At 38.7% G+C, this 10,395-nt stretch overlaps 1 protein-coding gene across 1 annotated transcript; it reads left to right on the forward strand.

Annotated features, from left to right (window-relative positions):
* Positions 1-5,505: 5,505 nt before the first annotated feature.
* Positions 5,506-9,788, forward strand: LOC136983335 (sodium channel protein 1 brain-like). Its single transcript, XM_067280029.1, has one exon. The coding sequence runs from the start codon at positions 5,651-5,653 to the stop codon at positions 9,785-9,787; it is 4,137 nt and encodes a 1,378-aa protein (XP_067136130.1). The 5' UTR covers positions 5,506-5,650; the 3' UTR covers position 9,788.
* Positions 9,789-10,395: the final 607 nt, after the last annotated feature.

The following is a 10,395-nucleotide window of genomic DNA, read 5'->3' on the forward strand; positions in this document are numbered from 1 at the left end:
ATTTCGTATAATTTATTGATAAATGCACTTCTTGCATTTATTAGAGTTTCGTGTAGTTTATTAATATTTATTTATTTAACCTATACATATTTTTTATATATTTTTGTTATTTATATTTAATTTTTACTTTCTTATATGTATATTTTATCCGTTATTTTATTTATTTGTATTTAAATTTTTTGTTCCATTTTGTGTTTGCATTCGAATATGTTTAACCTGATGATGGCCAACAGATTTGGCTGAAAACGTTTGTTAGTTATTAAATTTTCTCAGCAACTTAAGGTGTTTGGTTGTTTGTGATTTAATTTTGCTGAGTGAGTTCACTTCAATGTTTTAATTAATGGTAACCACAAAGAGTTAATTATTTTACAGAGAAATCTTCGTTTTTGTTGTTTTGCACGTGGAACGAACAAGGGGGGATTTCCTCGTGCGAGTCTTACATTTTAATAAAGTATATATCATTCGAGAGAGGGAGGAAGTATTTTTTCTTTCTCGGCTGTTACATATAGTAGCGAGAAAGTATGGCAATCGGTCAAAGAATGTCCCTTCATTTTTACATTTTTGGACTCGGGGACTTTGAAATTACGAGAAATGCGAAGAAGTTCGGGGGGGTCTGCATGTATGGACGTTAGTGTGTGTCGCAAGATTTTGTTCATCTTGTTTGAAGCCTAATAACTCTTGTGCTTATTGTCGAAAATTTTAGGAATTTTGCAGGAAGAGTTCGTGTATTACGGAAATTGATTCGATTAAATTTTGGTGGTTAAAGTTCGAGAAGGTTAGGAGATAAATGGGGTCGTGTGTATCTCCAGTAGGGTCAGAACTAATGACAAGTTTACTCGTTATTAGCATTTACAGTTTTTTTTTTTTTTAAAAATCATCTTTACCCTCAAAATAAAACTTTTTGCCATTCGAGGAGGTAAGGCTCGGAGGATTTTTGTTTCCGCCCCCATTTAGTCCGATGGTAAACAACGGTAAACACTCGTAAAAATCGTCGTGAGGACAGCTTGAAAAAAACTAGGAACAATGGCGTCAAGGCGGTCTGCAGGCTTATAAAAGTTCGGGGGGCGGTGCCGCGGTCACGTGACCTGCGGCCGGCTCGCCATTGGCCACGCGAGGGGCTAATGGCGCTTCAACTTCGCTGCCGAGGTGGGACCGCGTGGTCGGCCAGGCATGCGCAGTGCGTTCCTCGGGCTCGCATGCTTGAAATATGAGTTCCAAATAGGTTCTGGCAGAGCGAGCTGGCGGCCGGGTGTAGAGAGAACTGGACTGCCGCCTGCCAAAACCCGAGCTCGGCTCGGGTAAGAGGTGTAATAAATAGATAGTTGTATTTACAGGCAACAGATGGCGACTCCGGACGACTGCAGGCAGGAGACTTGGCCCGCGGGCCGCCTGCGAGAGGGAGACGGCGGCGGCACGAACAGGAGGGAGAGGCGCGCGGGGGCTAGGAAAGGTGGTGCACGTCTTTTTTAAACACTGAGAGATGGAAAAAGCGAAAAAAATCGGTCACGAGACCACGGCCCTTTTGTCCGCGAAGCCGCGTGACCGGAACTGACGTAGGCGCATCTTTCGAGGGCTATATCTCGCGAAAGGTCACATATAGAGGTATGGTTCTTTTGACTTTTTTGCTCGCACAGGGGGATTGACAATTTGGGGGAGCCCGCCCCCTCACAAACATCTAGAATCTTGCCCATTTTCTCTTGTGTGAGAAAGGATTGGAAACATTCTTAGGAAAACTTTTCTATGAATTTCACACTTTGTGCCCTAACCGTACATTGTTCTCAACATCTGGAAACCATTAAACGCAATGTTTCCACTTATCCGTTTAACAGAGAAAAGGAAACGGCTGTCAGTGACCCCAACTTTTGCCTTTGGTCACCGTTCAGTACCCTGCCTCCAGCACCCCTCTAGATTTACTCACCGTCCACAAGGGGGCGTTATCGCCCACTTTGAGAAACGCTGTTCTAACCTAACCTAACCTATTCTAATAAATTACCAGTGGCGTGCCGTCATTGGAAGCGATGGAAGCGCCGATTCCACCTTCCAATGACCTTCCCTTGTATTTTCTAAAATATAAATTTTCATATTTTAACGTACTTTGAATTACTTAAAATTAATATTTTATTATAACTGCATTATGTATCTTATTAATAAATTCTATACTATATGTGAAAAAAAACGATAACATTGTTATTGTATATTCGAATGTCAGTGGCAGAATGGAAGCGCTTCGGAGACAGCTTTCACGGCGAGAATAACTGAATGGTGTAAAGCAGCCAGAGGGCATTGGCGCATGCGCTTTACAGAGCACCAACCTCAGCCGGTTTAGCTGGTGGAAGCTACACACGTGTAAGGGCTGTTTCACACTATGACCGACTGGGCCGACCGGTCCGACTCATGGCAACAGCAGTCGGTCGACCGACTGGTCGTTCCAGTCGGACAGATTTAAAAAGTTAAATATTTGTAGTCGCGTCAGAGCAGTCGGTGAGCTACAGCCAATAAGAGCTTCGAAGCTGTAACCAATCAGAGTTTAGATTTATCCGAAGTTAGAAAATGGCGGAAGGTAAAGTTTTCTCGGAAGCTTTAATAAACGAAGTCAGAAAATATCCATGGCTTTATGATATTCGGCGAGCCGATTATAAAGGCGACATTGAAAAAAATAATTGGTTAGAGTAAAGCGAAAGGTATCCAGCTAAAAAATAGTCTTAAACTTCATATTAACGAATAGAGTAGACATATCTAAATGTAATTTGATACGCTGAATCGATTGGTATTAAAAAAATATTACTTACGATCAACCGTTTAAAAGTTACGAACGATTTTTTATTTCCGTCTATTTGCTTCGTTTAAGAACAACTTTATTAAGAAATACGCAGGCACTTATCGATATTAACAAAACGAATTACTTTAATTCACCATAATACATTTCATTTACAAGAGAAAGTGACATTAAAAATGCTAAAATGGTGTCGTTAGCCCGCGAACACACGACAACCTTTCAAAGACGGCCATGTTTTCTGTTTAAATTGAAAAACTTACCACGATTGGCTAGTGTTCTGATTTGTAAGACGCGTTCCGATTGGTCCTTACGAGTCGGCCACCGACATAATCGTACTCAGTGTGAATTCTTTTACTACTAGTCGGTCCGATTATAGGCTCGGTCGGGTCGGACCGGTCGGACCAGTCGGTGACAGTGTGAAACAGCCCTAACGCTTCCAGCGATTCTATCCCTTAGCCATTGGGTAGGGAGCTATCTGACTAAGTGAATTGTTTAAGATTTAAAAAGTAAAGAGTATTCAATGTTATTTTTATGTACGTTTCTTTGCAAAATTATATTTAATTACAGTATAATTAAAAGAAAATTATAATTATATTGACAGATTTTCAGACATAAAATCTTTAGAATTTTTATCATTTTTAAATGTTTTTCATAATATTAAAATTATTAACAATTTTTCCAAGCGTGTTTTAATTCTTTAAAGTAAGTAAATTTTATGGGAAATTTTTTGATTTATCTAAATTACGTAGTGAATCGCAATATTTATATTCGTGTCCGGACTACATTGACAAGTAACTCTTAGACATAAAACATATTATAATTAATGTCGATCCGAACAAAGACGTACTAAAAGAATTATATGATTTAATATCATTAATTTTTACGGTACCATCTACCAGTGGGTCTGTTGAGCGCAGTTTTTCGACCACGGAGCGAATTCATACATTGGCCAGAAACACTCGGTCGGAGGAAAAATTGTCGTCGCTAGCGTTGCTTTCGATAGAAAAAGTGCTTTTAAATACGTTGATGGAGTCGACCACCAGCGACTTTTATGATAAAGTAATTAACGACTTTGCGGAAAAAATCGCCAAATAGAGTTAGTTTATAAAAAATTAAAAACAAAACAAGTTTTTCTATTATTGTTTGCATCATATCAATTTGTATTATGTATGTATTATTTGTATTTTAGAACTAAAATACATAAATTGTTTATTTTTGCCATTTCCAGCATTTATTTAAAACATTTATGGAAATGTCATGTACCAGACAGGTCTGACCCGTCACGAAAGACACGAAAAAACGGTTAATTTAGAGAAAAATGTATTAGTTTAAAAAAAAACATAGGTAAAAGTCGTTTGTAGTCGGACACCCATTGTTTATATCAAACTGCCAGGCAGAAACCATAAATCGCGGAAGAAAGTCGTCCTATGATCGGTGGAAGATCGAATTCGTCTTCGATTTTGACTTTTTTCGCGCTCCAGGTAAGAGTCTCGTTACGTTTAGTAACGAGGGACCAACCACTCGGGAAGCATGATTGAGGGAGAACGACCAATCAAAATGGATGAAAGAAAGAACGGAGATTGATATAATCTCCGACAATCGAGGACACCCCCTGGCACTCGATTAACGTTCCGAATAACCAAAACGCCGTGTGTCAACGTGCAAAAGAAAAAAAAAAAAAAAAAAAAAAAACAATTTCTCGTCTATTGTGCCAACTTGTAACCCGTGCCACTTCGGAGTTAGACCGTGTCCCCGACTCCAACGAACGAAGTCTCGCCGTGCCTTACAGACTTGTCAACGCCACTGTCCCGGGGCCACCTTCGATCGACCATCGAAGAAGACATCGACGCTCAGGATGTCCGAACGGCTGATTGTCCTAAAGCAAACTATTTTGTACATAGTGTATGTTTATTTTATGTTAAAATAAACGGTTTTTGTCAGATACTTGTCGTCTTTGTCTCTACAGCCACCACCCATGTACGAATGGACCCTAGACCATTAATGACGCGCAAGTAACTGATTGCCCCTGAAAGTCGGCTTCTTACAGAAACACAGCTTCCCTATCATCAAATGTCACGGCACGCCACTGTAAATTACCATAATTATTAACAACAAAATCATTAGAATAGGTTAGGTTAGGTTAGAACGTGCGTCCCACTGTTTCCTCGCTGGAATCAGACGACCCGCCATCTTGGGACCATAGGTAACATTAACCGAAAAATGCTTTATATAAAATTCTTAAGATTACGTTGTTTTGATAAGTAACATTATTAGAATAAACATATATTTAAAATTATTAATTTTATTAATCTTCCACGTCTATAAAGACTTTACAACTTTTTAAAACGTAATTATTTTTATTACGTTAAAATTAATATTTGAAATTCCAGACGACGAAACGCTTAAAACGTATTTCGAAATTTCGAATGCAAATCGAATTCGATTAGAATAATTTCGGATTCAACGGCTAAGCTATAGTTTTTATACGAATAATTAGGAAAAAATAAAGAAATGGACACATCTAAACAAGAATTTAGCGAAGTAAACGACGGTGAAAGCGCGGAAGACGTGACGATTCCTCTCGGGGAGGCGAGAGGAGCCATACTCGAAGACATCGATCCCTCGACTACGGGGACATTCTGCACCATCTCCCATAAATTTGGGAAAGATTACGTCTACAGATTCAACAGAGAGAAATCGCTGTATCTGTTTGGACCCACCAACTGGATTAGAAGAATCGCCTGCTATATCGTCACTCACAAGTTTTTCGATAGATTCATCATCGTAACCGTTATTTTTAATTGCATTTTATTGGCCCACAAGTCCGATTACAATTTGGATTATTTATTTGTCTCCATTTATATTCTCGAAGTAATGCTGTATTGCATCGCTCGCGGATTTGTGGTAGGAAATTTTACTTATTTGAGATCTCCGTGGAGATGGTTCGATTTTATTATGGTGGTAATGACTACCGTTTCGTTCGGCTTGAACGTCTTCGACTATCGGAACGAATATCTGAACGAAATAAGATCGCTGAAAGCCATTATAATTCTGAAGATAATTTCCATCATATCGGGTCTTCGCACCATCGCCATCGGAATGCTTCGATCCATTAGAGCTATGGCCGGTATCACGTTGCTTACCGTCCTTTTCGTAATAACTACCAGTCTGGTAGCCAAAGAGCTATTTATGGGAGTCCTTTTACAAAAATGCGTTTCCGACAACATCCCGTTCACTTTGTCTAACATTCAAAACAAATCGTATTGGTTGTCGGACGACGAGGAAGATCCTATCAGTTGTGGAAATATAACGGGATCTAGACACTGTCCCGATGGTTATATCTGCCTGAAAGACTCCGGCATAAATCAACCGGATTACGTACTGCATTTCGATACCTTCCTTTCCTCTGTGTTTTGCGTATTTAGCATCATTACGCTAGACGACTGGGAAAAAATTTACAAAAACATCTTTTACACGGCGGGCTCGTTCAGTATTTTCTTTTTCGCTCCGCTCATATTTTTTGGAACTTATTTCCTTCTGAATATTATGCTGGCTATTGTAGCCAGTTCGTATCAAGACATTTTGGAAGAAGAAAGAGAAGATTCCGAAATTAAAGGAAACGTAGAATATTTTCGGGAAGCGGAACAATTTGCCTTTAATCTCAATAACGTTCGACTAGTAAAATATACCCAAGCTCCTAAACGATATTCGCCGAAAAGATGCGAAACGGTTACGGTAGACGTTGAACAACATTCGTCCGAAGATGATTTGGAAGAGATGACGAATTACGAGCAGTCGTCGGTGGAATACGAGGTGCTGGAGAAGTTGAGTTTTTGGAGACGAGTACGAATGAAGTGTTATTCTTTCATTCATAGTCCCGTGACGGAGACGTTCAGATTCTTCACTATAGTGATGGGAACACTTCTCCTGGCTTGCGAACACTACGGAATGTCCGAAACATTTCATCGTTTTCTGATCCACTGCAACCAGGCGCTGACTTGCATCGCCACTTTAGATCTGTTTTTAACTATTATTGTGTACGAAGGCGGATTTGCCAACGACGGCTGGAGAGTTTTCGACGGAATAGTCGTAGTATTTAGTAATATAGAAATGTTCATATCTACGTTTCTTAAGTTAAGCGTTTTTAAATCTCTACACTTGATCCGTTTAATGAAGTTATCGCAGTCGTTAACGGTGATGAAAAAAATAGTAACCGTCATCAGCCATTCGTTGTTGTCATTGGCGGGATTGTCGTTTATCCTCTTTTTCGTCATGTACATTTTCGCCGTCATCGGTACCGGTTGGTTGAAAAAGGAATTCGAACAACACAAACAATTTTATATCGATCGATGGACGTTTCTCGATTTGTTCCATTCCCTATTGGCTATTTTTAAAATATTACTGGGCGAATGGACCGATAGTATGTACGACTGCATTACCGTAATGACGGAAAGAAAATTAATTTGTGCCACGTTAATAATTTCGTGTTTTCTCATCGGATATTTTGTCATTCTTAATCTTTTTATGGCCGTGCTATTGGGTGGATTCAAGATAGAGACATTCAAAGACACGCGAGACGAAGACACAGAAAATACGAGACAAGTGGTGAAATACCTGAAACAAAAACTAAAAAGGTTTTCGTTTTGGAGAAAGAATAAACGTCGATCGCGACGAAGAACAATCTTTGGAATCTCTGATAAAAGTATACTGGAAAAACAAATAAGTGAAATGCATTCTCTCTGTCCTCGGATAGTTCGAAATATTTCGAGAGGACTCCGTCTCAAGACAAAGTCAATAACCGAAAGTAAGTGCTTTGAAATTCTGAGTTTGATTACCATCGTGGTCAGCACAATTCCCATCTGCTTTCCTCTTTCGTCTCTACAAGCGGATTCGAAACTCTCGCGTGTTGTAGGAACGACAAATAACTGTTTTACCGCACTTTTTGTGGTAGAGACGACGATGAGAATATTTGCTCTGGACACGTGCATTTCGGGTTTTCTACTTTTTGATTTTTGTATAATGTTACTTTGCGTCATAAGCGTGTTTTTCGGAAGAATATTTGGAATTCGACTGGTGACGGTTCGTGTATTTCGACTACTGAGAATTTTGAAATCGATTCAGCGTATCACTCGATGGACAAAACTGCGGGTCGTTACAAAAGCGGTTCTTTTATCCGTCGGATCCGTATTTAAAGTACTCTTAATCTGTCTTTACATATGGTTAACATTCGCCATTCTAGGAGTACAAATATTTTCGGGAAAACTTCAGTATTGCGCGGACGACGATAAAAATAAACTCATGTCCGATGTTATAGACAAACGAACGGATTGCGACGAGAAGAACTTCACGTGGTTAACACCAAAAATTAATTTCGATCATATTGGGATGAGCTACCTAACGCTTTTACACGTGGCTTACTCGGAAAGATGGAAGGAAATCATCGAATCCGGGGTCGACTCGAACGGAATCGATAAACAGCCACACATCGAGTCGAACATTTCCGGATACATATTTTTCTTCGTATTTATTATATTTGGATCTCTCTTCACCATCAATTTGCTTATCGGAATCGTCATCGACAGTTTTAACGCAATGAAGAAACAGGTGGAAACTAAGGTGATGATCGATTTGGAATCGCCGGCTCATTACATTCTTTACAAAAAATTGCTGAATATTTTAGAAAGTCGGCCGGTAAGGATCTCGGAATTTCGAACCGAGATTAGTTTTAATCAATTAATCACTGGCCAATTACACGAATCCATAGTATCTTCGTTAGTAATATTCCAGATTTTAATTTTGAGTATGCATTTTTATAATCAACCGGATTCGAGATCGGAAATCCATCGAATTTTTGAATATATGTATATTATTATTTACACCGTAGAAGCCGTAGCCAAGATAGTGGCTTTTAGATGCGAATATTTATCCAGTATTATGAATTGCGTGGACATTTTCCTACTTTCCCTGTCTTACGCCAGTCTCGTCATTAGACAAGTATTTGGATACGTGGATTTTCCTAAACTCACTACGCTATCGGTCTTTCGTATCGCCTACTTTGTGATGATGCTGGAGCACGCCAGAAACAGCGACAAAATGTATCGCCTGATGACGGCCATCGCCAAGGCCATGCCTTATCTACTGAGCATAAGTATCATCTGGATAATAGTTCTTTTTATTTACGCTATTCTCGGAGTTTCGTTTTTCGGCGACGTCCGAGGAAATACGTTTGACGGAATGTTTAATTTCAATAACGTTCTTTCGGCAATTTTCATTCTCTTTTACTTGTTGACGGCTTCCGGTTGGGCCGATATTTTGGAAAATCTTACCCTCAGACCTCCGGAATGTGATAGATATTTTAATAATTTGCCATACGGTAATTGCGGAATATATATTTTGGCCATTATATATGTCTTGAGTTACATCCTGATATGTAATATAATTCTGATGAACATGTTTGTCGCCGTCATATTGGACTATTACGAAGATATGAAGCATCCGAAAGAAGTGATATCCGACATGGATTTGGACGATTTTTATAGAAAATGGGCGCATTTCGATCCCAAAGCCACTCATTGGATTCCGTTGGAGTCGTTACCCGAATTTCTAGATTCCATAATCCAGCCGTCTCCTCTGGAAACGGACAAAGCTTTTGACCCTCCCGTCCACCGTGGAAATAAAATACATTGCGTTCATTTATTGACGGAATTGATGAAACACAAAGCCAGGGAAGATGGCAAAAACGAAGAAGCGGAATGGATAATCGACCATATTTTCGAGAAATTAAACAGTAAATTTACAAAAAAGTTTAAAACTCTGAACAAATTTCCCATTATCGACAAAATGAGTATTGTTAACAGTAAACGGAAAGACGAAGCGGCTAGAACTATTCAAAGAAAATTCAGAGAATATCTAGAGAAAAATAAGTACAGAGGAATGAAATCATTTTCGAAAAGAGAAGCGGACATTTTTCTCAAATACCTGTTTGGTTCAAAACCGGATTTTACCGTTTAGTAACACGGAATTTATTTAATTGTTGAAAAATAAAAACACATTATTCTTTAAATTTCGTTGTCTCGTTGATATTCTAGGATAGCAAACCGGCATCATTTTAATCGAATTATAGATATCACGTATAAAAATATTTATAGGATTATTGTTTTTCTGGTGTTTGCATTGTTTATCTACAAGCAGTTAATTATCGTGATACGGATGATGATGATAATTTCAAATGTTTCCGAGATTAAAAAAGAAAACATTGCATTTTAAATCGGACTCCATCGTTTTAATTAGTTTATTTTTGAGTAAATTTTGGTAGTTATAGATCATCGGGGTCGGGATAAAGGGGATCGTGTATCTTATCTCGAGTGAGGTCGGACATAATGACGATTTTCCTTGATATTAGCATTTACCATTTTTTATAAAACCATTTCCTACCCTCAAAATTAAATTTCTTGCCACTTTATTGTCCGAGGAAGCCCAGGTTACGGGTGTAAGATTTACACTTTTTTGTCCGAAATTTTTAAAAAAATCCCCACGTTAGATTTTGATGATTTTGGTGCATAAATGCTCGAGAAAACTCCGCCATGTGCACAAATTACATTTTTTTAAATATAATTAAT

The sequence above is a fragment of the Centruroides vittatus genome, unplaced genomic scaffold (genome assembly GCF_030686945.1).
Source record: "Centruroides vittatus isolate TY-2023 unplaced genomic scaffold, ASM3068694v2 contig_880, whole genome shotgun sequence".
In the NCBI taxonomy this organism is placed as follows: domain Eukaryota; kingdom Metazoa; phylum Arthropoda; class Arachnida; order Scorpiones; family Buthidae; genus Centruroides; species Centruroides vittatus.

What these genes read in the sequence shown, in the direction of transcription:
- LOC136983335 (XM_067280029.1), top strand. Translation starts at nt 5,651, where the DNA reads ATGCTGTATTGCATCGCTCGCGGATTTGTGGTAGGAAATTTTACTTAT.